This window comes from Zonotrichia albicollis, chromosome 4 (genome assembly GCF_047830755.1).
Source record: "Zonotrichia albicollis isolate bZonAlb1 chromosome 4, bZonAlb1.hap1, whole genome shotgun sequence".
NCBI classification, from domain to species: Eukaryota; Metazoa; Chordata; class Aves; order Passeriformes; family Passerellidae; genus Zonotrichia; species Zonotrichia albicollis.
Window position 1 is genome coordinate 4,846,015 of NC_133822.1, and position 23,551 is coordinate 4,869,565.

Genomic DNA, 23,551 nt, shown 5'->3' on the forward strand with positions numbered 1-23,551 from the left:
GCATTTTTCCCCTCAGGAAATGATATATGGCAACCATATTTCATGTGTTGGTCATTAATTTAGAGGAACTCAGTTGTAGTGTTTTGCCAGGGTTTGCCTAAAGTCACTTCATATTATTCAATAATTGTCTCTCTGCAGAGCTCTGAGTCTTGCCTGAGCTGGGGCAGAAATTCAAAAACTAGTGTCTGATCTTTGCATTACTTTTAAATGACTACATAATGAGCTATGGGGAGATACCTGGATCTATTTTCACCTCTGGATCCTGATGAATATCACAAACCATTCAAGTTTTTGCTCTTTTGGTTTTGCCATCATCAGATTCACCTCAGAATTATTCCCTTTGATAAATCCTTCCCATTCTGTGTTTCACCTTTCAGTGAGCTCTTCTGTGGTCCAGCAGGCCCTTGGTCAGCAGCCAGCAGTACCCACTGCTCTGATGCTTTATTCCCAAGAGTCATAAGGAGTCAGACAACAGGATTATCATCCCAAGACTTGCTGGCATTGCAAAATAACAATTTTTCAATGGCTTGATTATTTTTTAAATCACTCTACCCCCATCTGCTTGCCCATGGTTGTGGTTTTGTCTGATAGACAAGAGCCAGTCTTGATGAAAATGGAGAAACAATGGAACGCGGAGGGAGAAATTTTGGTTTTGCTGTATCCACAAGAGGCATTTAAATAGGATTGATGGAGTGTCACTGTCATATTTTCTGGAAAAATCCCTTCACCAGGATGTCTCCTCCTGGGAAGCTGAGAAGCCTCAGAGAAAAATGAAAACAATAATTATCTGAGTGCTTCTCCTGTGTTTGCTGCTTGGAATGTGGTCTGGAGATTGTTTACCAACAGGTGATTGTTTCATTGGTTCCACGTGAATTGTTTTTACTTAATAACCAATCACCATCAGAGCTGGACTCTCAGGAGTTAGTCATGAGTTTTTATTATTCTTCTTGTTAAGCCTTCTGTCTGTATCCTTTCTCTTTCTTTAGTATAGTTTTAGTGTAGCATTCTTTAATATAATATAGTATAATATCATAAAATAATATATCGGCCTTCTGAGAACATGGAGTCAGATTCTCAATTCCTCCCTCGTCCTCGGGACCTCCCAAACTCAACAGTGGAACAAAACCAAAAAGAGTCATCCAAACTCTCGTTAGCCAGTTCTATGGACTCTGTGCTCACTTTCTCCCATGTACACATCAGTCAACCACCCTGCTTTCACTGAGGCAGATGGGATAGGGGAGGACACCAGTGGCAAATGCTTGGTAGCCAAGCCTGTCCAACAAACAGAGACTTTTAGAGCAGGATTCAGAATGCCCTTGAGAGGTCTGCAAGGTGACAGGACTTGCATAGCTGGAATTTAAGCTCAGCCCAGCCTGTAAGTGCAAGAAAAACGTTACACAAGGCACATAAAGCACACCAGGTTTTGTCTGGCAAAGCAGCTATGCCTGAAGCCCACCCTTTGGAATTCACAGCTATTTTTTCCTCGCTGCAGAATGGCTTCCCCCATCTTCAATGGCTGCTGTGCACCTGGGGAAGTTTTATTTTCTGTCTCCCTCCTCCATGTCCTGCTGTAACTCTCGTCCTGCAACCATCAGCTCCTCTCCTACACCCTCCTTTGCCTGTTGCTCACTGAGTTATTTCCATTCCTGTCACCCTGCTCCCATCACTTCCTTAAAACATCCCTGGATGCTGCTGTGTCTCCTCACCACCCACCACCTTTCTTGTTTCATGTCCTGATGCTGGGAAGAACTTCAAGATGCATAAACCAAAATTATTCAGCTTGGTGCCTATGGAGGGCTGAGCCAGGGAGGTTTTGTTGTACCTCTGGAAGTATGGGGGCTCAGGGAAGGCAAAACTGATCAGGCAGCTTGATACATCAAACCACATCTCTGTCAAACAAGCAAACAAAAAAAACTAGCCTGGAGAGATATATGACTTATTGTTACTTTATTAACAACGTGGCTTACAACTGTTTCAAGTAAAAAGGGATTTCATTCTGAATAAAAATTAAAATATAACTCTGAATATAGATTTTCACTTATTTACATGGAAACATATATACAGAATAGAATCTTACAGCAAACTGACAACATGCCCTTCGCCCTGGGAACTTGAAAAAGTAAAAACACCAGCATTGATTGGTTGATATGTATATATATATACACATACATATACACGCACATATATATACATATATATATACACACATATGTATCAACACACCAAAGGGATTATGTACACAAACTTGGGGTCAAAAACCTTCAGTACAAACTGGAATGCAGAACAATTCAAAGTTTTCCAACATGCACCACCACGAATGGAGGGTAACTGCTGGTTGTGGAGCCAATTCCTGCTGCTCCAGGAGAGACAGGAGGGTTTAAGTGCTTGCCTTGTCCTACACAAGGCACATGAAAAGACTCAACTCCCCTCCAAGGCTGCATTTGGGACTGTCACCTCCCTTGGAACACACAGGGCACCCCTGCCTGTGCATGTCAAAGTGCCATGGTACCATTCCCACACCATTCCCCAGGTGTTTTCCAGAAAGCAGGTAGGTCCCTGAAGGTGAAGCTGCTGGAACAACTTGGCACATCCTGACCAGGTCAGGCAGAACAGGGATGGGGAAATGGAATGCACACATTTACAATGTATAAATTACAGACATTTGTATGTCCATAATCTCCAGTGAGGCTGGAGCAACAAGAAGCAGGTGGGGTGCCCTGGGAATGAGCATTTTCATCCTGTCACATCACAACACAGAGCAGAGGGTTCTGCACATCCACAACCTGAACTCAGGGCAGTGTCACCTTTTCCAGTGGGAGACAGCTCAAGTTTTAGCCTGGTATTTCCTATGGAGGCCTGGAAGGTGCAAGAGGAGAGTTTTCAGCTCCCAAACTCCAGAAGACACACCAGAGTTGGGTACAATGAAAAAAGACTGATTTTCCCTCCTATCCAGCCAATGAGCCTAGAGATATCTGAGTCAGATTTCTCTGTCTCCACTGGGAAATAAAAAATAGAACTTTTCAGTATTGTAGCTCTGAGTCTATTGCCAGCTTCCTTCCCTCCTCTCACCTGGCCCCTGCTGGGACTCAAACACCATTTTTGCTGTGAAAAAGAAAAGCTTTCAGGGATGATGCTCACAGAGCCCAGCTGTGCTGCTGTTCTGAGAGCTCTCTCTCCACAAAGACAACTCAAGTCCAGAACTCCAGGCTCCCTCCTCTTGAAGCCCTCTCCCTCCTCTCCCACATCCTTGGCAGTGATCAAGACTTACCTTTTTCACTGCAAAAATTAACACCATAGACTAAAAAAAAGGAGAAAGGCCACGAGTATTTGTAACTATGACCCAGGTTCGTGCAGCTCATCTGTCTTCTGCAAGAGGATTCCCATGCATGGCACCAAATCACTGCAAAACCACTCTTATTCTGCAGGACAGCTGACATTTTTAAAGCCTTGCTGGGCTACAAAATTCTCATCTTTGATGACTGGCTCATATTCTATATGCAGCCATTAACACCATTTACACTTCTTGCTGGAGTATTGTACCAAAAAATAAATGAGACCATTAAAGGCTTCTGCTCCTTTACAGGGAGTTCATGAGCACCTAAGGACACAAGCCCTCTCTTGTGAAGTCTGACAGACTGCAGCTGCATTTCTGCCTGCTAGCAGAAGGAGGCATTTAAATTTTCTGTTAATTAAGTGCAGACTTTTTGACTTCTATGTGAGCGAAACTGGTTCCACAACCCACACGTCTTGAGGGCCCTAACACTAACCTCAGTTATTTCTGGATCAAATCCTGAGTAACAGATTCCTTTAGTTCTGGGTCAGGTGATGTGATAAAGAATATTAGTGAGGGGGAAAATATACATGCATCCACATTTTGAGAGAATTTTTACATAAACATACTGTATAAAACATCTCCTAAACACCCAGTATTGTGAGTGAAGGAGTATTTGTTGAGTGTATCCAAGTTAAAAAGTGTACAGTCACAAGAAAAAGAAAAAATAAATCTAATGTTCAAGATGTTGCAGATTACAGAAAATATTTCCTGGAGTAAGGAATCAGCTTTGCAATCCCAAGCAATGGAAAATACAGCGTGACAGATCTTAGCACCAAAATGGAGCCCTTGGGACTGTATTTATCCATGCATAATAAAGCTGGTTTCAATGGTGTTCAGTTGCAGCATGTTGTTCTCTTTTGGCACTTGAACTTGGAAATGAAAGGAACACACTGAGTTCAGAGTTTCCACGTGCACTGCACCAGAAAAGCACAAAGTATCTGAAGTGCCCTGATTGCACAGAGCTTCTGAAACACTGAGATGGCACAGCAGCTCTGCCAAATTCCATTTTGTGCCCTGAAAAGACCAAGGCAGGCTTTAAGGTGAATAAATGTTGATGATGGCAACCCAGAATTGCCTGGTTTGCCTTCAAAAGGCTGAGATGGGGACACCACACAACTGGGACTGCAACAGGCTGAAGGTTAAAGCCAAGGAATGGTGACTTTCCAGTTTAAGGCAAATCAGCTGTTTGCCCAGAGTAAAATAAAGGAGTTTAGGTGTCCCACTGAGAAACTTTTTAAATCCCACCAGGCATCCAAATACATCTGCTAAGGTGGGTCAGGCCATCTCAACTGGGACATGCATCTACTGAGAACTTCACTAAGGACAGGGTGTGGCTGGATTTTGGTGTTTTCTGAGGGCACACAGCATTTTTAGGGGTATTCTGCACCCTGCAGGACCAAACTATCAAGGGTTATGGAATATGGATAACACAAAAGAGATGAAAACCCTGAAATCCTCCTTTGTGCCTCTAAGAGGTAGGAAAAGCCAGGGTTTGTGAGCTGGAAAAGGAAGAAAAGCTATGAAATCAAAGATCATTTTTCTTGAAGAGCATCCATGACAACAGGAGGAAGGCAGGACAACCAAGCAGGAAATCATGGATATTCCTTAAGTTAATGATTTCATCCAATTTCAGAGATTGATGCTTTGGGTCTGAAAAGTGGGAATTGGCTGATTCTGCCAAGGTAAGGGCTGTGAAGGGAGCAGGACCTGCCCATGGATCTGTTCAGCCTGAGTGCAAGCTCCAAAGAAGCCAGTGCAGATCAAGATGAGCAGGCACCATACACCCTTCAGCCCCCTATTTTTGCTCCAAAAATGCTCATCTTTGGTCCTGTGCCCGAAGAGAGTCCAGGAACACCTGCACAGCCTCCCTGTGGGAGCAAAGTGTCAGTGTCAGTGTGCTGAAGGTCAGCATGCAACAGCCCAGAAATAACAGCAGGGCTGCTCCCCAGCCCTTGGTGGTGGCCTGGGATAACCATGAGTTCAGCACTTCTCAGCAGTGGAATTTTGCTGCAGGTAACACAACAAACTTCAGGCCTGGATACCAAATTCTCAACAGGGAGGGGAGATGTGGCTTCACCACTGCCATTAGTGCATCTGTGGAACTGCAGCAGCTCTGAATTTAACTTGGAATCAATCAGGTCTGGAACAAAAAAATCCCACAAATTTACAGTGGTTTGCACTTGTACACTGCAAAGTAAAGTGGCATTTTACTCCAGCAAGATTGGATTCCCATCATCTCCTTTGAAGTACATTACTCCAAAGCTTTACAGATGTTCCAGAATTGAAATGAAGTCCAGGCAAAGCCAATTAGTTCCTTCTGATCTCTGTTCAATCTGAGCATATTGTCCAGTCGAACTCCACACCACTCATTGTCCACTTGTGTAAGAAGCGGCCCAAGAAGTTCAGCTCCAGCTTTTCTGGAGAACAACCAATGCAACAGACAACACTACCACAACCCTGTATTCTTCCCAACCTGCAGACTAAAAAGAAACTGTAAAGCATTTACCACCCAAGGTAATTTTAGCATAAAGATTTCAGGTTATCAACTTCTCTGAGAGGACAGAAAGTGATAAATGAGGCAACGCTGAAGAACAATAAAGTGAAAGACAAATAGCGAGAGAGAAATCTGCAGAAATAAAAGAGCCGGCGCGAGATAAAATTAAAACTTTTTTGTTGTTGTTTAATATTCGAGTTTTGAATATGATTTAACTTCCCTGAACAGCCAGTAAAGATTCCCATGTTCTTGGCTCAATGCTTCACCCATTCCTTGGCTGGCCAGCCCTAGAGCTGCTTGCTCTCAGAGTCTGTGTGTGTCTGCTCCCCAGTCACGCCTCCACAAGGAATTAGCTGCCATAGGAATATCTACAGTCACAAGGCTGATGGAGACAAAAAATGACATTTTTGCAGTGTATCCCAGAAGGCATGAAATGTCTCTGGCAAATCCCAGAGGCCAGAAACTCCAAGAACATCACAGCAGCAGAAGAAGCTGGATTTGATGAGTAAAGGATCAGTGCTGGGATGCTGTTTGCACACAGCCCTTCTGCTTCTCTTCCTTGGAACGTCCTCATGCTCCAGTTCTCCCGAGAGAATCCTCCCAGGAGCTGTCTCCTGCTGACAGATGAAACACCAGGACTGGGCTGAAGTGAGGAGGAGCTGGGAGAAGCAGCCTCCCTGATTTTCTCAGCTGTTCTCTCACTTTGCTGGGTGCAATCCTTCAGTCTTCACAGGTGAAGCACTGAGCAACACTTTCAGGGGACCCTGAGAGGGATCCAAAGTAGTTATCAAATCAGTTGCACTGAAACATTTCACTGTCAGCAGGAAATCCAGTCTAAACCCCATTTTTTTTAACATCTGCACCACTACAGAACCCTGTTTCTAGATTTCTGAAGAACAAAACCCCAACATTTGATGCAGAGGCAACCAATACTGCCTTGAACCAATTAAAACTTGAAGAAGATATTCAGAACAAAGCAACAGCGGAGAACAAACCCAGTCCTGCTCATCTTCCATGTAAGAACATTTCTGATGAAGTCTCAGCATCTGGTCCAGCCTGCAGCAGTTGCACCAATCCCATTCCTCAGTGACAAATCAGGAAACCTGCTGAAAGGCAAGCCAGGAATTCCCAAGTGATGCATGGCAGAGGCAAAGCTTCTTGACTAAAACACCCTCTGGACAAGATCTGGATGTATTCCAGAGTATTTATATCTGAAGGTCCTCCCTCTTCTCCAAAGAATTTAAGAAGGAAACCAGTGAAGGGGAATGTAGCAGCTGCAGCCTGGTGTTGGTGAGTAGGATCTTCTGAGCACACGGGTCAGCAGAGTCCCTGATCCCAGTCTGCTGTCACCTTATGGCTCCAAGACAGGTCTTTAAATTGACTTGGAGTTAAGATTTTGACTATGAAAGCCTTCATGTTCCTGTAAAAAATGGAGCATTGTACAGATCCCATCACAGAGATTTTCAGCTGATTGTGCAGAGCCAGCATGGCTCAGGGTGTGCTGCTGCCCCACCAGGTCTTGTGTCACCCCTGTCAGCCCACTGCAATTTTGTCTGGTATCACAAGAGACCATGGGTTGAGTCCCTTTCCAAAATTCAGTCAGGAATAACCATTATATGCCTGGTGTAACATTTCTTCCTTTTGTAAAACCAGAGAGGTGGAAGGAAAAAAAAAAGATCACTGCAAGATCACCAAGATCAAACTTGCAGTTAAACCCCAGGTAATGCTACAAATGATGACTTACATTTCAATATGAAAGAAGAGTGTCAGAGCTGTCAAAAAGAAATGTTCATGTCCAGAAATTGTCCTAGACAAACCATGACCACCTGGAAACGTCTGACCCTTCTCCTTGGGAATGTGTCTGCCACTGGTAGGCTTGGTTTGGTGACAAATCACCTGATCCATGCTGGCCTTGCACCACTGGGCAATGGGTTGGACGGGCTCATGAGGAGAGATGCCAGCAGTCTTTCCATGTGCTTTACAAGTACAGAAAAGTTAGTTCCATTTGTAGCTCGTTTCTTCTTGTGTTTGTTTTTTTCCCCCTATGGATTGCTCCCAGTGCTTCCAATTCCACTTGTTCCCAGAAAAGAAAAAGGATATAGGGGAAGAAAACCCCTTGAACAAGCTGAAATGGTCAAAAAGACAGGGAACAAGGAGGAGAGAAAGAAATGCAGAAGTGCAGTCAGTTGGCATATTGTGCATAGAAAGCAACTTTCACTCTCTCGATCTGGTGGCACAGTTTGATGGCTGGGCCCAGCTTCAGCTCCATGCACTCCTGCACTGTGGGCAGAGTCAGCAACAGGAGGGCCTGGCCATCGATGTCCTGGAGAGAGAAACACAGGGAAAATGGGTTTGTTTGAGCACTCTGGAGGGCAGAATGCATAAGCAAGTTTGGAGTAATAAGAAGAACAGTTTGCCCTAAAAACTAAGTTCTTTTATCCTCTGCTTTTTTCTCCCACTTTGACACTGCCCATCTCCCTTCCCTGAGACACAACATGATTTTTCAGAAGTTGTCTAGTGTCTCTTCATAGGTTTAACCCCCAGCTTGGGAAAAAGCCTCCCAGCTGCTGAAATGAGGGATCACCTGCTGAACCTCTGCAGAGCCAACAGAGATCTGATCAGTCCATTTTATGCCTGAGGAGCTGAAACAAGGGGCAGGCTACAGACAGACACCAGGAGGGAACTGAATGGAGAAACTGATGCTGTCCCACTGCCAAGTCAGACCCTTTCCCCATCTCCTCTGGCCAGGATTTGCTCAGCACAGGTTTATGTCTGCCTCACTCCACGCCCTGTATCCAGGTACACCCAGGACCTGCCTTGTTCCACTGCTGCACAACCAAGAGAGGGACCTGGACCACCCAAAGCCCTTGCAATCTCTAATGTCCCACAATCCCAGAATGGTGTAGGCTGCAAAGGACCTCTGCAGGTCGTCTTTCCCTCAAGCATAACTATGCACCAAACTCCATGAAGCAGTACCCTGGATGAGCACTTTTATTGGGAACCTCTGCTGGCTTTATGATCCTCTTCTTAATAAAGAGCTCAAGCTCTCTTTATTCTTTAATAGACTGAGATATCGGGCCACAAAACTGCTTTTAACCCTTCAAAAGCATCAGAGTCTATGCACAGCAACTCACAGCCAACAAAAACTCCCCACGACAGCCCTGATTAGGCAGCACTTTAAATTGACTTGGAGTTAAGATTTTGACTTAGGATTTAGACAAGAAGGATTTAGACACCTGAAGTGCTGCTTTGATCAGATTGTCCACAGCTCTGGTCCATCCCCCACTGAAGGTTCATGGCACAGACCACTGCACCAGGGCTTCACAAGGAAAAGCTCCAGTCATCTGTGTTTGATTCAAGCCACTATAAAACCCTCTGGCAAGGGAGAGACAGGGTTGGCTTCCAAGCCCTGGCACTGCTCCAGGCTGGTTAACAAATGGCTGGAGCTTGCTGTGACACAGCAACTGCAGCACCCTGCTCTGGGGAGCTTCACTTGCTCCAGACTCACCCTCCACCTTCTCCCAGCCACAGCAGCTGGAGTCATCCATGGTGAAGAATCAGAGACAGCTCAATGAGCAGCTGGCCACACCACTGACTAATTAACTACACTTGTTTTTCCCTAACTACAGCTCGTTAGTGCTGCCCTTTACCCTCGGCAGTGGCTGCGACTCATTTGCCAAGGAATGGCTCTTTCCACATAAACTGTACACACTCACACTGGCTTGAGATGAAGAGCACTGGCTTTGCTCCTGCAAACCTATCTGCTTAATGGGGAGAAGGCTGGCATCTCCTAAATTTAGGTCATCCAAGGCCTGGTGGGCAGATCTACAGAGGAACATAGTCAGGAATTAGGTGTCTACACACTTTGAACATCTAGGTGTTGATAGCAAAATTTAGACAGCCAGTTTGGGCTTCAAGCAGCATTTTTCTGCTTCCCAGGTCAGTATTTTGGAACAGGATGGAACCCATGTGGCCTGGAGAAAGCCTGGTGTGTACCAGGTAACCATTATCTGTTTTTACACTGAGGTTCCTACCTATGGGACATCAGTATGGCACCGTGGACCTTGGCATGAAAGGACAGAACCTCCTGCTTTCCACAAGGGTCTTTCACAAGGCTGTTGATTTTCTGGACTCTCTGAGGATCTGGCAAGGTTCTGACTCAAGTTTCTAAGGGTTTTCATGCCTTGCCAAAATTGGTGTTAAAACCTGGCCTGATGGACCTGAAGTCTGGTCACAGTCCCTGAACCAAAGCCCCAGGCCCAGCCAGCAAGGTGGGATGTCCTGTAACGTGAACAGGCACCACAGACACAAAGGGACAAGTGACAAAAGGACTTCTACCTGCTCCTGAAATATTTTGGCAAGGGGTGCACAGTCGGTGAGTTTAATAAACCTCACGACATCAGTCACAGTCCACTCGAGTGGGTTACTGTCCAGGACGAGCTTCTCTTCCTCTTCTGGCTTAATTTCCTGTGAGGAAAAAAGAAACAAAGAAAGGTTTTCATCATGTGGAAGCCAGCCAGTCAGGGAGAGAGAAATGGCAATTGTTTATCCCAGTGGCTTGTGAGAATTTTTACGGAGTTGTAAGAATGTGATAACTTGCTAGTACAAACAATCTGCAGGTGGTGTTTTTTCACTTTGTTTTCCAGTTCTTCTCCAGGATGGTGTGTGAGAAAGGTGTTTTTTTATTAACTAGCCAATCAAGTGGAATGTATCCTACTGGTCTATAAAAACTGAAGAATCCTTTGTAATAAGGCCTCCTTTTCTCCTCTTGCAATTGGGTCTTTCACTTGTTCTTGTGTCATTCTTGGCTCAAGGGTGACATCATAAAGCAAACTATCTCCTGTGGAGTCTCGGGGTCTCTGTGGTCAGGATGACCCCAAGATTTGTTGGAGAGTCTCTTTTCCCAGCCCAGCAACCGAAGAAGGAGTCAGGATTCTTCTGTTCTGGTTTTCAAGGTTGTTTATTCTCTGTTATCTCTAACATTCTTTTCCTGACCTGCTGAGGTTCATTCAGCAGGTCAGACAGAGGCACAGTCCCCACCTTCAGGGTGGTGTTGTCTTTTTATACTAAGAACTATGTGTACTTTATTTACAATAACTTTCCAGTACCTATCACCTATGTTAGACAGTCTGTCTCTACCCTAAACCAATCCATAAGTGCCAACAACACCCAGAAGATGGCGGCTAGGAAGAAGGAGAAAGAAGGACAATTCCTCCATCTTGAGACCCCGAGCCCCCATTCTAAAAACCCCAAAATTCTACTTTTCACCCCGTGACTAACTAACTATCATTCTACTTAAACTCTTGTGGCTTGCAGATCCTCATATAAGGTTGGTAATTTTTTCCATGGGTCAAAATCAAAGTCACAGGGGGGTGTTGGGCTCTGTGCCAAGGTCTCTGAGCCCCCTGGCAGGTGCTTGTGCCATCCAGGACAGCCAGAGAGAAGTCCAACAGTGGAGAACCAGGGCAGGGCTGCCCTCCTCAGAGCAGCAAAGTTTGGCACTTGTTATGAGTAGAAAAAGCTGCCCATTTTTTAGAAGGTTGCAGAGTTCACAGGTTGTGCCAACTGCTGCCAGGATGGAGTTCTAACTGTTTGTTACTGTAATCACCTGTCATTTTTCTTAACTCCCTGTCATTGATGGTTAAGAATTCTCCCTTTTGTCCAGTGACATCCTGCTGCTTCCTGGAGGATGACACCAGACGGTGAAGAGGAAGGGACATTGGAGTTAGCATGCAAATGTCATCGGATCCAGCATGCAACAGGAGGGACCCCTCACCAAACCTAGCCAAAAACCTCTAAAACAACAAGCCAACACAAAATTGACAAATCAAAGTGATGACTAGATGTGAGGAACAGAATCTAGTATCCGCCAAGGCCTTTTTACACCACACCCTAACCTAAAAGGATGTCGCTAGACAGAGGAGCTCGAATGCTGAACCAAAAAGGAAGGGAATTTCCTGATACTATTGTGAGGACAGAACCCCCAGCTCTGCCCACAGACCAGTGGACAAAGCTGCACTGTTCCTCCTCCTCCTCGTCACCCTGGGAGCAGCAGTGGTGTGAGCGTGGACCCATCAGTTCTCCCCAGCCAAGCTGATCACTTTTAATAAATGCATTAAAAAGGAGAAAGGTTTCCTGCCCTGTTTATTTCAGCACTGAAGGTCAATTTAGGATGAACTGTGCTATGAAACACACGCTCACCTCCTTGGCTGGCGTGCCCTTGTCCGCCTCGCTGCCGGAGTGGGGCTGGGCCCTGCGGCTGCGGCGGGCTCTCTCGGGGACGGGGGGCCTGTCCAGCTCGGCGCTGGAGCGCAGGGTGACGGCTCTGCGGGGCCGGGCAGAGGGCACCTCGGCCGAGGACGTGTCCGTCTGGTCGTCGCGCAGCTCCGAGCTCGTCTCCTCGCTGCCCGTCTCGTCCTCCATCGCGTCCGCCTCGTCCTCCTCACTCTCCTGCAAGCACAGTATTATGAGTAAAAAAAAGGCTCTTTTAGAAGGTTGCTGGCAGAGGAGAATTCTTTGATAACTTCTTGTTGTAATCACCTGTTAAGAGTCAGTCGTTAAGTCCTGTCGCAGACAACTTTTATAAAAAATCCTTTCCTTAGGATTTTTTCCTTCTGAGAAGCTGAGAGGCCTCAGGAACAAAATGTAAACAATGATTATCTGCTGCTGTGGAATGCAACAGGTGGATGGATCTTTGATTGCCCCATCTTGGATGTTTATAATTAATGGCCAATCATAGCCCAGCTAGCTTGGCTCTCTGTCGGAGCCACAAACCTTTGTTATTCTTTCTTTTCCATTCTTAGCTTAGCTAGCCTTCTTCCATTCTTCTATTATCTTTTCTTCTATTCTTTTAGCATAGCTTTAATGTAATATATATCATAAAGCTTGCTAAGGTTGCCTGTGGTTGAGCACTGCTTGGGAACTGGGACAGTCTGTCCCAAACAGGACTGAGCTATCCGGACCCTGCAGCCTGCTGGGGACACCCTGAATCCAGCAAAGGTGGTTTACTATGGAACAACACCGATGACTCATCTGGCATGAAATGTTCCTATCCTGGTCTGGTATCTCAAAACTTGTGGCACTGTTGATGTGCAGGAGGAGAAACGGAAAATACTACGAGCATGCAAAATTCAGGCTGACTGAGAGGAAGTAAAATCAGAAATTTGACTTTAAACTTTCACATTGATTCAAATTGGTTTGGGTGTTACTGCTCCTGAAAAAAGGGAAATTTTGGTGCCTTTTGAAAATGGCTAGATGTTCAAGATAGCAATTTTTAGTGACATTTCTGCAAAACTCAGGACAGAGGATTTCACCCATATTTCCCTGCTTTCAGCCCAACACTGAAATGCTGGAGGTGAAGGCCTAAGTTCCATTTGAAGTATTATACCAGATTCTTGTTATTTCTGTCACACAGGGCTTTACAAGCACTCACCAACTGATGGAAACTGTGCATTTTGGACTTTATATATATATAACCTGCCCAAATGGCTTTGACAGCTTATCTCTGATCCAAGTGTGAGCAGGCAGCCAAAGCCATGTGCTCAGGTCTTGAGTGAAAGAGCAATTTAGACAAAGATAGTTGTATTGGCTGAAAGGTTGAAAAACTTGGCTAATGGCTGATTTAGGCTTAACACAGGTTTAAGTTCCTTTGAAGCAGGTATAATCTAAGGAAATGAAGCAGAACTACACCTAAATGAGGACCAAGCCATGAAGATGCAGGCAATCAACTGAAAGCTGAATAAAATAACTTACTCTAGCTGAAGTGCAGGGAATTTAAGTAAACCAATTTTATTTCACATTGCACAAAGCAGCAATCACTGGCACTCAGCTGAGGAAGTGAAACCACACATGAGCTCTGTTATTGTCACCATGGGAAAAGCCCCCAGAAAACAGCCCACACAGAGCTAAGTCTATTCCAGGTTTAATTTGGACATGAATCTTTGCTGAGGCTCAGAACCTGTTGTATCACACAGCAGACTGGAAAGACTGAGCCCTAAAATTCCATGTATTTGGGACACAAACCATTTGCTTGCATGCTAAGCCTTGATGTTGTGAGCCAAAATATATTAGGAATAGTTAAAAAAATATGTAAAATTCCTTGAAACCACAATGTCTATGAGCTGTTATTATTGATTACAATACTTGGAGACCTTAGACATGGATCACAGAGCTCCTTCACTATGCTAAATGCTGTGCAAAGTATCCAACAGGCTCATCTGCCTGCTTTTAAGGAAGGAAATAAAATAAAGAGATGAGTGAGCATTGGAAAGGTGGGAGCAAAAAATCTGCTTGCTACTTCTGAAATGGCCAAGGTAAAAATCCCCGAAGTGCCCCAAGAAACCAGACTGATCTTAGAAGAACAGAGCAGAAAGCAAGGATCCAAAATAGAAACTGGAAGTGCTCAGGTGTGCTGAGAAGCCCCACAAAAGGAAAATGCAGAAGGCACCAAGGGGTTTTTGCTGATTTATCCAAAGTGACACAAACCTCTGCAGAGCCTGCAGCATTGGAATCCACAGCTGATGATCTCCTTTTCTTCTGCACAAAGATGGATTTCCGCCTCTTTCTGCGTCTGGCTGGCTTGACATGGCCACTTTTCATGTTGTTATTTTCCCCAATTGGTGGCTTAATGATTTTTTTCCTCTTCCCATAATAATAAGCTGGAGAAAAGAAGCACAATGCCCATTAAAAACTTTAACCACCCAAAGAAGGGAACCTTGGCTTGCTCCTTGCTACAGTTTCAGGAATGTACTCTAAGTGCAATTTAAACTTTAAAATACATTGATTTGGAAAAAAAAAAAGTACAGCATAAATAGGTCATGTTGGACTAGCACAGCGTGTTACAGCTCTTATGTACCCAGATTTATTGATGATGAATGAAGACTTCAGAATTTAACAATGTGTTCAGGCAGAGCTGAGCAGTGATTTGGAGGGAAAGAGGCCAACAAGTTCCAGATTTGATCCAACACAGTTCTGTGTGAGGTAAAGTTGCTGAAGTTTTCAGCAGAGAGGGGAGAGGGCCAGCTAGCCTCAGTCATGTACAAAGGAATGGGTTTTTATTAATTTAGCTATTTTGTGGTCCAGGTTCAAATTAAGGATGTGAGAATCCTCTGACCTTACATTAAATATTTGTATTGAATCCTTTTGACACACTCGGGGGACGAAAGACACTGATGAAAGACAGCAAGGGTATCCCAGGACAATTAAAATGGCCCTTGGCACCCATGGCAAAGTTCATAACTGAACTGAGCTTTTCAGCAAATCAATGGATTTCTGAGGAAAAATTCATCCAGTCACAGAAACCATCAACTTTGAGGTGGGACAACCTCAGCTGGAGCTCCTCCAGCTCTCCATTTGCTACCAGTGGGAGCCAGGACTCCAGCTCAGGTGTAGATTTCTACAGAAACCCATCCCTAGGGATCTCAGTATCCCCCTGAGTGTGTTCCTCCTTCTACTGGCACCACACTCAAGAGAATTGCTTTAGATCAATTACACTGCTTTTTGCAATCTTTGTGGAAGAAGGCCAACACTCACTTCCACTTTCCTGACCTGTTTGAGAGTCAATAATACTAATATTATTGACAACAAAAAGCACTGAACTCTAACAACAACCTTCCTGAACAGGCAGGATCATGTTTAAATATCAAAAACACTGAGTAGAGAGTCAGTGTTCAAACCTTCCAGCACCTCAGCACTGTGGTTCTGTGCTGGTGTGTATGCCAGAAACTCTTTACAAGGAGGATTCATCTCACCTAACAAAGCTGTCTCAGATGTAGCAAGTTAAAATCTCAGCTTGCCACTGCAGGTTCCTTTTATGTACTCCTTGTGTTAACTTTAGATATGAAGAAAATTCAAGACTTCCAAAAAGTGATGATGCTCAAACAGATGCATTAGGATGGAGTGAGAGGGACAGTTCCCTGGTACATGATTCTAAGGGAACTTGTGGTGGCCTCAGGATTAAATAATTGCCCTTAGGTGAGATGAATCCTCATCAGTATTAACATATCACACAACTCCTGCTCTTCATCACACACCACCAAACAGATGTATTGGGATGGAGTAAGAGGGACAGTTTTCTGGTACTGGATTCTAAAGAAACCTGTGGTGGCCTCAGGATTAAATAACTGCTCTTAGATGAGATGAATCCTCATCAGTATTAACATCGTATCACACAACTCCTGCTCTTCACCACACACCACCTCCCGCTTCTCTGGTTCGCAGCCAGCACCAAGAGGCATTTCCCCAATACTCACTGTACTTGGTTTTGGTGTGGATGGAGCAGTTCTCAGGGCAGACTTCAGCCACCAGCACAGGGCTGAAGAGGTTGGGGCAGCACTCAAGCTTGGCACAGACCCTCCTGCAGAAATCTGCCACCTGGTCCGACGTGCGCACAATCTTCACCGTCGCCCTGTACGTCTTGCCCCTGTACCTGGGGAGCAGCACAGGACCCCATGTCACCCATCCAGCAAAATCCTGTGGTGCTGCAGACCAGACCCTCCTCTGCCAGGGAGAGATCCTCCCCAGGGACCTTTGGGAGAGTGTCTCTCTTGAGAATGCAGGCAGAACAGGTCTAGTTTTTTTAGTGGCTCCATTTCAGATGGACTCGAGGAAGGAAAGGGTGAAATAAATTGAAGGTGTGGACATGAATCTCAGTAGGCTTGGTGAGGATACTGCACAGGACAGCAAGCCCTTATTGTGAACTGATGCAAAGGTTTTGGGAGAGGGATGCAGTGTCTCTGCATATACTGACCCATGATCAGATGCTTATACACCTGGTCACCACCCTGTGTTTGGACTGAACTCTCTAAGCCCTCAGTGCACTTTGGTTTTCTCCATTGCCATCTTTCCTGTTCCCATATCATGTTCCAGCTCCCAGCAATCCCCAAGACTCATGGTGCCAGCTGTGGCTGTCAGGACACACTCATTGTGAAGAAGTATCTGTGTGAAACAACAATCTCTGCCACCCCAGGACCAGATGACTTCACCACTCTGAGATGTGGGCACTACAAAACCTGAGGAACTCATCAGGAGTCTCTGAAGTTATTTAACAGGGCTGCAGCAACAGGTCCTAAAAACTGATTCCTGCAGGGAATGCTTGGAGCAGAAACCTGCAATGAAAGGTTTGTCTTAAATTTGCTACACCACTAAAACATTTATTTCGGTGTTTCATATGAAGTGTTTCTGAGTGATAAATGGCTGAGAAAGATACAGTTACATCCCCGCTGTACTACATTGTAGATGTGAACCCTGGAAAACCAATTATCCCCGTAATTTATTAAACAGCAGCAGCAAGCTGTTGTAAACAGTAAGATAAGGTTTTCAAAACATCTCTTATGTATCCTGAGGAATGCAACACGAGAAACAACTGTGCCAGAGCCTGGCACTGGCATTACAAATGTGCTCAGAGAAGGGAAAAGCAACACATAACCAAGAAAAAGAGGGAATAACAGTGGAAGAAAGATTACTGGATGGCAGGCAAGGAAAGAGAAAGATACAGTCACCAGGAAAAATGAAACAAAGCATTTGTCAGTGTATTAAGATCTGCAGTTTCCTAGCAGCTGCTGATAGATATGGGAGAGGAAGAGGAGGAGGTGGTGGAATAAAGATGTGACCAGAGAGTTAAAACATTCAGACAGCTCTCTCTGAAACAAAGAGGTGTGGGAAAAGGGTTTGAAACTGTGGCACGTGAAGTGTTATAAAGGGGAAACCCAAATGAAACTTGGGTCTGAGAACAGCCCAGTCCAACCATGCTCAGGTCGCAATGCAAATTATCACCTCAGCATAAAACCTGAAGCATTCCTTCAAGGTGCCAGGCTCTGATACCCATTTTGGTGCCAGGACAATCCTGGATTCATTAACCTGAATGCATGAATGATTTGATGAGCCACCTTTTCACACACCCTTGAAGACCTGGCCAGATGATGTAAACGGGAAAATGTTCCTTTCAGGTACAGAGCACTGTTATGATCCCAGCTTCCCCATGAAACAGCTGCAGAGGCAGGCTGGCTGAGCAGGGTTTGGCAATACCTGATATACCAAAACCACTAAATGCCACAGGCATTTAAATGCACCTACTTATAAAAGTTTTATATTTCTTTTCAATGTGTTTGAAAAGACTCCTGCACTTATTACTTCTCCAGGAGCCATGAAGTTTAATGACAGCCTGGATTGTTTGGTCAGTGAGTCTGCTCTCAGAGATTTCATTGAGCTGCTTTCACCTGGACCCAAATAACTCTGCTTGGACTAAACCAGTACTTCCAGACAAGCACCAGCCTCGAGGGTCTCCCCACTGGAAGAATCATGGCACAGGGAGCACCTGTACCTACACCTCATTTTATGTCTGGATGCATCTGAATTTAACTCACATTTATTTGTCCTTGTTCTGACTTTCAGCACTAGGATGAAAAGACTGCATCTGGTTTTGTTTCCCTGCAAAAGCACTCTAATCAAATTGCTTCTTGATCTTCTTTCTTATAAGCTAAGAAAGCTGCCTGATGGGTATTATTCAAGGATGGCTGACTTTTTCTAACTGTGTGCTTCCTATTGTGTTTGGCTGCCCAGGAAGGACCCATTGTACTGCAGTGGCTGCTGAAAGGAAAAGATGAAACTAGGAAAATGAACAACTGACTGATTTCATCGTCTGCTTCGAATACAACACACATTTTAATTAACAGAGAGGATGGCAAAATGGAGATCTCCATGACTGCAGCAATCAGCCTCAATAACCCAAGGTGTTAGCACTGGCCACAGCAATATTTTTTACATCATTTTGGTCTTGGCAGCACCTCTTTCAACTATAAACCAGGTTCTCCTAATATTTTCCATATTCCACACACACACTAAAGATTTTTAACACAGGCACCACCAAATGTAATCTGAGCTGTTTCTAGGACAGCCATGTAGGAGCTCCTTTGTCAGAAAACATTTTCCATTAGCATCTCTCAAAAAGTTACCAACTACTGATGCTCCTATTTATGTTTTTACACCAGGGCTCCTATCTTCTCAATCACTTGCAAGCAGCAAATATCTACATGCATAGCATAGCAGCACTGGAGACTTGGAAAATTGCTATGTCAAGGATAATATTTTTGGTTTTCTTAGAAATCACTGTTCTTTTTTAAAAAAATTATTTTCCAGCTAAAACCAAAGGAATCTTTCTTTCCTCTTCCCCCTTCTCTGCCCTCAGATGCCAAACTCAGAGAAAACCTTAAGGCTGGAACTATTTCCATGAAAAATACACTTGCTGATCCATGAGCAAAAATATTAAATGAACAACACTTTGCAATAGAATTCTTCTGTTGAAGTTCCCTAAAATAGATTAGAGGCTCAGGAGAACATAGGGACTTCTAGAAGCCCCAGTTATGGACTGCTGTGTGATGACACAGAAAGTATTTTGCTGAAAAACTTCAAAAAGCAAGAACATTGAGAACCTCATTTTCAAAAGTCCCATTCTAAGGAGTTCTGACAATTCTTGTGACTAATTTGAGCAACTAAAAAGTCTCAATTTCCTTTTGGGGGACTTAAAACTCCTTTCTATTCTTTGCAAGAAATTTCTATTTTGTCTGTCTACCCTGAAGTTAACGTAAGTAGTTAACTTCCTTCAAAGCTATTTAATCATCCAGTGGGATTTTGTACTCTTGAACACTGGATTCAGAAAGGGCACTGGAATGCTCTGGTTGTAAGGCCTTGTCTCATTAAGTCTCCTGATTAGAGAAATAAAAGGTGTGAATCATTCCACTGATCCTGGCTTGTAAAGCCTTGCTCAAAATGAACACAAATTTCCGCTGTTTCTTCCTCAACCCCAAACCAGTTACCTCATCACATCAGGCACAACTCCCCCTTTGCTTCTTGCCTGTCCCCTACTGGTCCTGCATGTTCTCAGAAATGGCTTCCAAGAGGACCTGGCTAATAACCTTTCCAGGAAAATAAATCTGAGAGCTTTGTTACTTGGATCCTCCTTCTTGTCCTTCCTAAGGAGGGGTGTGATAATCGTCTTTTCCAAAAATCAGGATTCTTCCCTCATCCTCATCAGCTTCCAAACACGCCAGCGAGCGGCCTTGCAATGACATTGGCCAGTTCTCCCAGGCAGAGCTGGCTGCATCCCAACTGCTTCCATGCACTTGTGCACATCCAGCTTGCTTCCTGGGTTTTTAGATTCTTTTTCACCTACTGCGGGTAACACTTCACTTCCTCAAACAGGATCAGGGCTCTGGGAAGCCTGCGAGCAAACCCTCACTAGCAAAGGCTGAGGCAAAGAAGATTTCAAACACCTCACCTATCACAAGTTGAAGGCAGTCTTCTAAAGCAGCTGCAGTGAAAAGGCTTTCTTTGAAATGCTGCCTCATAAATAAGCAATGATGTCTGGCATAGGGGTAAATATTCCTGGAGTTCAGCTACTGGATTTGAGCAACTCTCAGGATTTCATTTAATGAAGGAGTCAAGGAATACTCATCTTTATTATTTTGATCAACTGGGCTTCATACAAGACCCAGGAGACAACTTTGTGCACACACTGCTTTTGTTTATGTCCAAAGCCTTGCAAAATTGGGTAAATCCAAACAGCCCCATTATCAGCACTTAGAAATGAAACCCCTTGAAAAGCATGAAGTCCCTTAAGCATTTTATGTAAAACTGGGAAGGCAAATCAAGATGTAGGCACTGCACTTAAGAGCATCAAAACTATAAGGGTTGAATGCCAACAGCTTCAACTGGCCCTCATGGGAACCCAGGAGGATCAAGGCTGACATTTCTAACTCATCATCACCAATAAATCAGGTTTGACTCTTCTCACACAGAGCCAGCAGTGCTGATGGGAAGCAGCTGCCATCACACCCTGCAAACACATCTCTCTGGACAATCTAAATTGTTTTATCTTCTTTGCAAGGTGAGCGTAATTGATTCCACAGTGGTCACTCATGGCAGCAGAGAGAACTAAACACGGGCTGCCCCAGGACTGAGATAATGCATTCCTGGCAGTGCAAAACCTGGCTTTTGGAACAGTGGGAAAAGCAGCTTTCTCTTCACCTCTCCCTTTGCTCCACCCTGCTGCAGGCACTGCAGACAAACAGCACTGCCAAGATCCAAGGAGGTGCCAGCCCACATCAGAAAGAAGGTGACACCATGTGTCCCCATCACAGCTGGCTCTGGAGCTGCCACCCTTAGCAACAGGCACCATCCAGAGCCCATGGAGCTGGAAGTTGCTCATTGAAGGCCTCTGTTGCTCATTAGAGGTCTGTGTTTAAGATTCTGGAGCACTGTCACAGCTGGTGGAAGGTGTCATGGGCTGTTTGAATGTTCCACAGTATCTGGTTTCCTAACTGTATTTTCTTTCTTGCTCCTGAACAACCTAATGCAATTAAAACTTCAGAATGGAGCAACTCAAGCAAACTAAAAAGGAAAATAAGAAGGAAGTCCTAGGGTAGCCAAACAGTCTTGGGGCATGTCAATACTCTGCTATCCACTCTTAGAAGCACTCAAACTACCCACAGAGTGGTGCAAGCTGGCACCAGCACCAAGCACTGCTCTGTGAAGAGATCAGCCACAGAAGCCAGAGAGCTGCAGGAACCAGGCACTGTCCAGCCCCACGAGCTTTGTCTCCTCAGGAGCCAGAGGGCAATGCCACACTGGAGGAGAATCCTCAGAAAGCACTTCAAAACTTGCTGTCCTGGCTCTGAGCCTGTAATGGTCCCTTCTGTGGCTTAATAAAGTTGAAAGACGCTGCCTGACTCCCTGGAGAGTGAGGTGGATGCCTGCTGGGGCAGCCAGCACACCGGAACACAAATACGGACTGTGACTAAAATACTACCATGGATGGTCAGTTAAACATTTCCCAGGTTGTCTCCCATTAGAAATATGGATTGCAGCAGCCTTAAGAAATAGGTATTTCTGCTTTTGCACCAGGCAGATCCCCACACTCAAATGGGAAACTCCAACAAAATCCTATTCAAAATACTGCTAATAGGAAAAGTGCCTGTAAGCTCAGTTCTTTGTAGAAGAGGATATTAAGTAATAAAGGGCATTACAACTTGATTTCACAACTGCTAAGTAACTGCAGGAGTGAATTACCTGGTATTTGTAGCACAAGATGTGAGATCCTGGAATCAATGAAAACCAGGTCATGGACAAAGACCTGTTTTAAACGAAAATTTGCATGCACAAAGTTGACTTTTAGACTTCCATCCACAACAAACACAAAAGCCTGATACTCCACATGGGTGAAAGCAGCAAAATAAAAATAGGATGTTTTTAGTAGATTTTCATTTCAGTTTGCAATCCTCCTTATAGGAATGCAGTTTAAGTGTACAGAGTAAAAGTTTCTCAACTCCCTCCCTCAACCAGAGAACACATGAACTCTCTGTAATATCTGCATGGGCAAAGAGCAAATACAGTAGCCATCAATAGTGCTGTGTTTGGCAGCTATTCATATCAAATAACCAAGAGAAAATTGCTTTTCTTTGAAAAGGAGTCACAGAGTTCAGTACAAAGGGTGAGATTCACTGCATTTAACTACAGTACTTAAAAAGTCAAGGTGACCATTAGTCAACAAAGAAAGCTTTCTTCAAAGAAATATTTATTGAGATCCATCTTCAAGTGGGAAGAATTACTCTTCAGAAGGACTCTGGAGAGAGCTTAGGTAAGACTCCCTTCTTTCAGAGAGACAACAATTGCTCGAACACATCCAAAGTATAGTGCCCATTACATAAAGAAGACATAAACAGGTAGATTTTAATGCTGGAAGGAGGAATTCAGTATTCTTTTGTGCTGTTTAGAAGAGAATTGAAGAATATATTCTAGAAAGGCATCAAATCTTGACCTGAATCTCTGATCTGTTACTACTTTGCCCTAATCACACTCCTGTTAAAAAAATGTGTCCCTGCTAATTGTTTGAACTTTTTTTGGTGCCACTCATTCTCACCAGTTTTTCCCGCATTACCCTGACAGGCTCTAATTTAAAAGCAGCTATAGTCCTCCATCTAGGAAGCCAGGAATTTAGTTCATTCAGTAATAGCCAAGCTTATAAGAACAGCTTATCATAAAACTCAGGACTTGACTTCATCAAAAACTGGATGGCTGCTTGGAGAAAGACAACAGAAATGAACTGTTCAGGTGAATATTTCATTTCTGAAGTTGCTACGAATGAGTCAAATAATTCAGTGGAGCAAAACGATAATTAGAAAAGTAAAACTCTCACAATAGAAAAAAAGCCCTTTTCTTACAATTTTTTTTCCCAAGTCAGTTTCCTTTCTGAAACCTCCCAAATAAAAGAACACAGGTTGAAGACTTACTTTGCTTTAAGTGTTTCCTCCTGGAAATTCCACTGAGGGTCTTCCACAAGCTGCAGTTCTCGCAAAACACTCCCTGGCTTGTAAGCTGCATTGATCACCATGCTGAGAACCTATGGGGAGATAAAACCAACAACAATGATGCCTTTAAAAGCAGTCCTTGACTACACAGGTGCTGCACAGGCAGGAGCAGCTTGTTTCTGTACTGGTTGCACAGGTTAAGTGCTGGATGCAAGCAGGAGGGGTCCCAGAATGGATCATTATACATGTACTATACATATTTTGCCATCATTGCTGCCATATTATAGATAACACCTGAGTTTGAAAAGGTAACTGCATTAAATGCTGCTGTTTAACCCTAATAATCTGCTAAGCAGTGATTTTGTCTTTGTGGAAAAACACTCTCACCTAAACCAGATTCCACAGACTGCACCCATCATGGAC

General features: G+C 44.3%; 1 protein-coding gene across 4 annotated transcripts in view; it reads right to left on the reverse strand.

Annotated features, from left to right (window-relative positions):
* Positions 1 to 1,930: 1,930 nt before the first annotated feature.
* Positions 1,931 to 23,551, reverse strand: part of SFMBT2 (Scm like with four mbt domains 2) — a 116,036-nt gene continuing 94,415 nt past the window's right edge. For all 4 annotated transcript variants that reach the window (XM_005494459.4, XM_074538712.1, XM_074538711.1 and 1 more), the window contains 6 exons: positions 23,111 to 23,220; positions 16,079 to 16,254; positions 14,313 to 14,485; positions 12,030 to 12,278; positions 10,167 to 10,295; positions 1,931 to 8,151 (listed from right to left, as the gene is read on the reverse strand). In XM_005494459.4, coding sequence (XP_005494516.2) covers positions 8,011 to 8,151; positions 10,167 to 10,295; positions 12,030 to 12,278; positions 14,313 to 14,485; positions 16,079 to 16,254; positions 23,111 to 23,220 — 978 coding nt within the window. In that variant the 3' untranslated portion in view covers positions 1,931 to 8,010. The remainder of the gene's footprint in view (positions 8,152 to 10,166; positions 10,296 to 12,029; positions 12,279 to 14,312; positions 14,486 to 16,078; positions 16,255 to 23,110; positions 23,221 to 23,551) is intronic.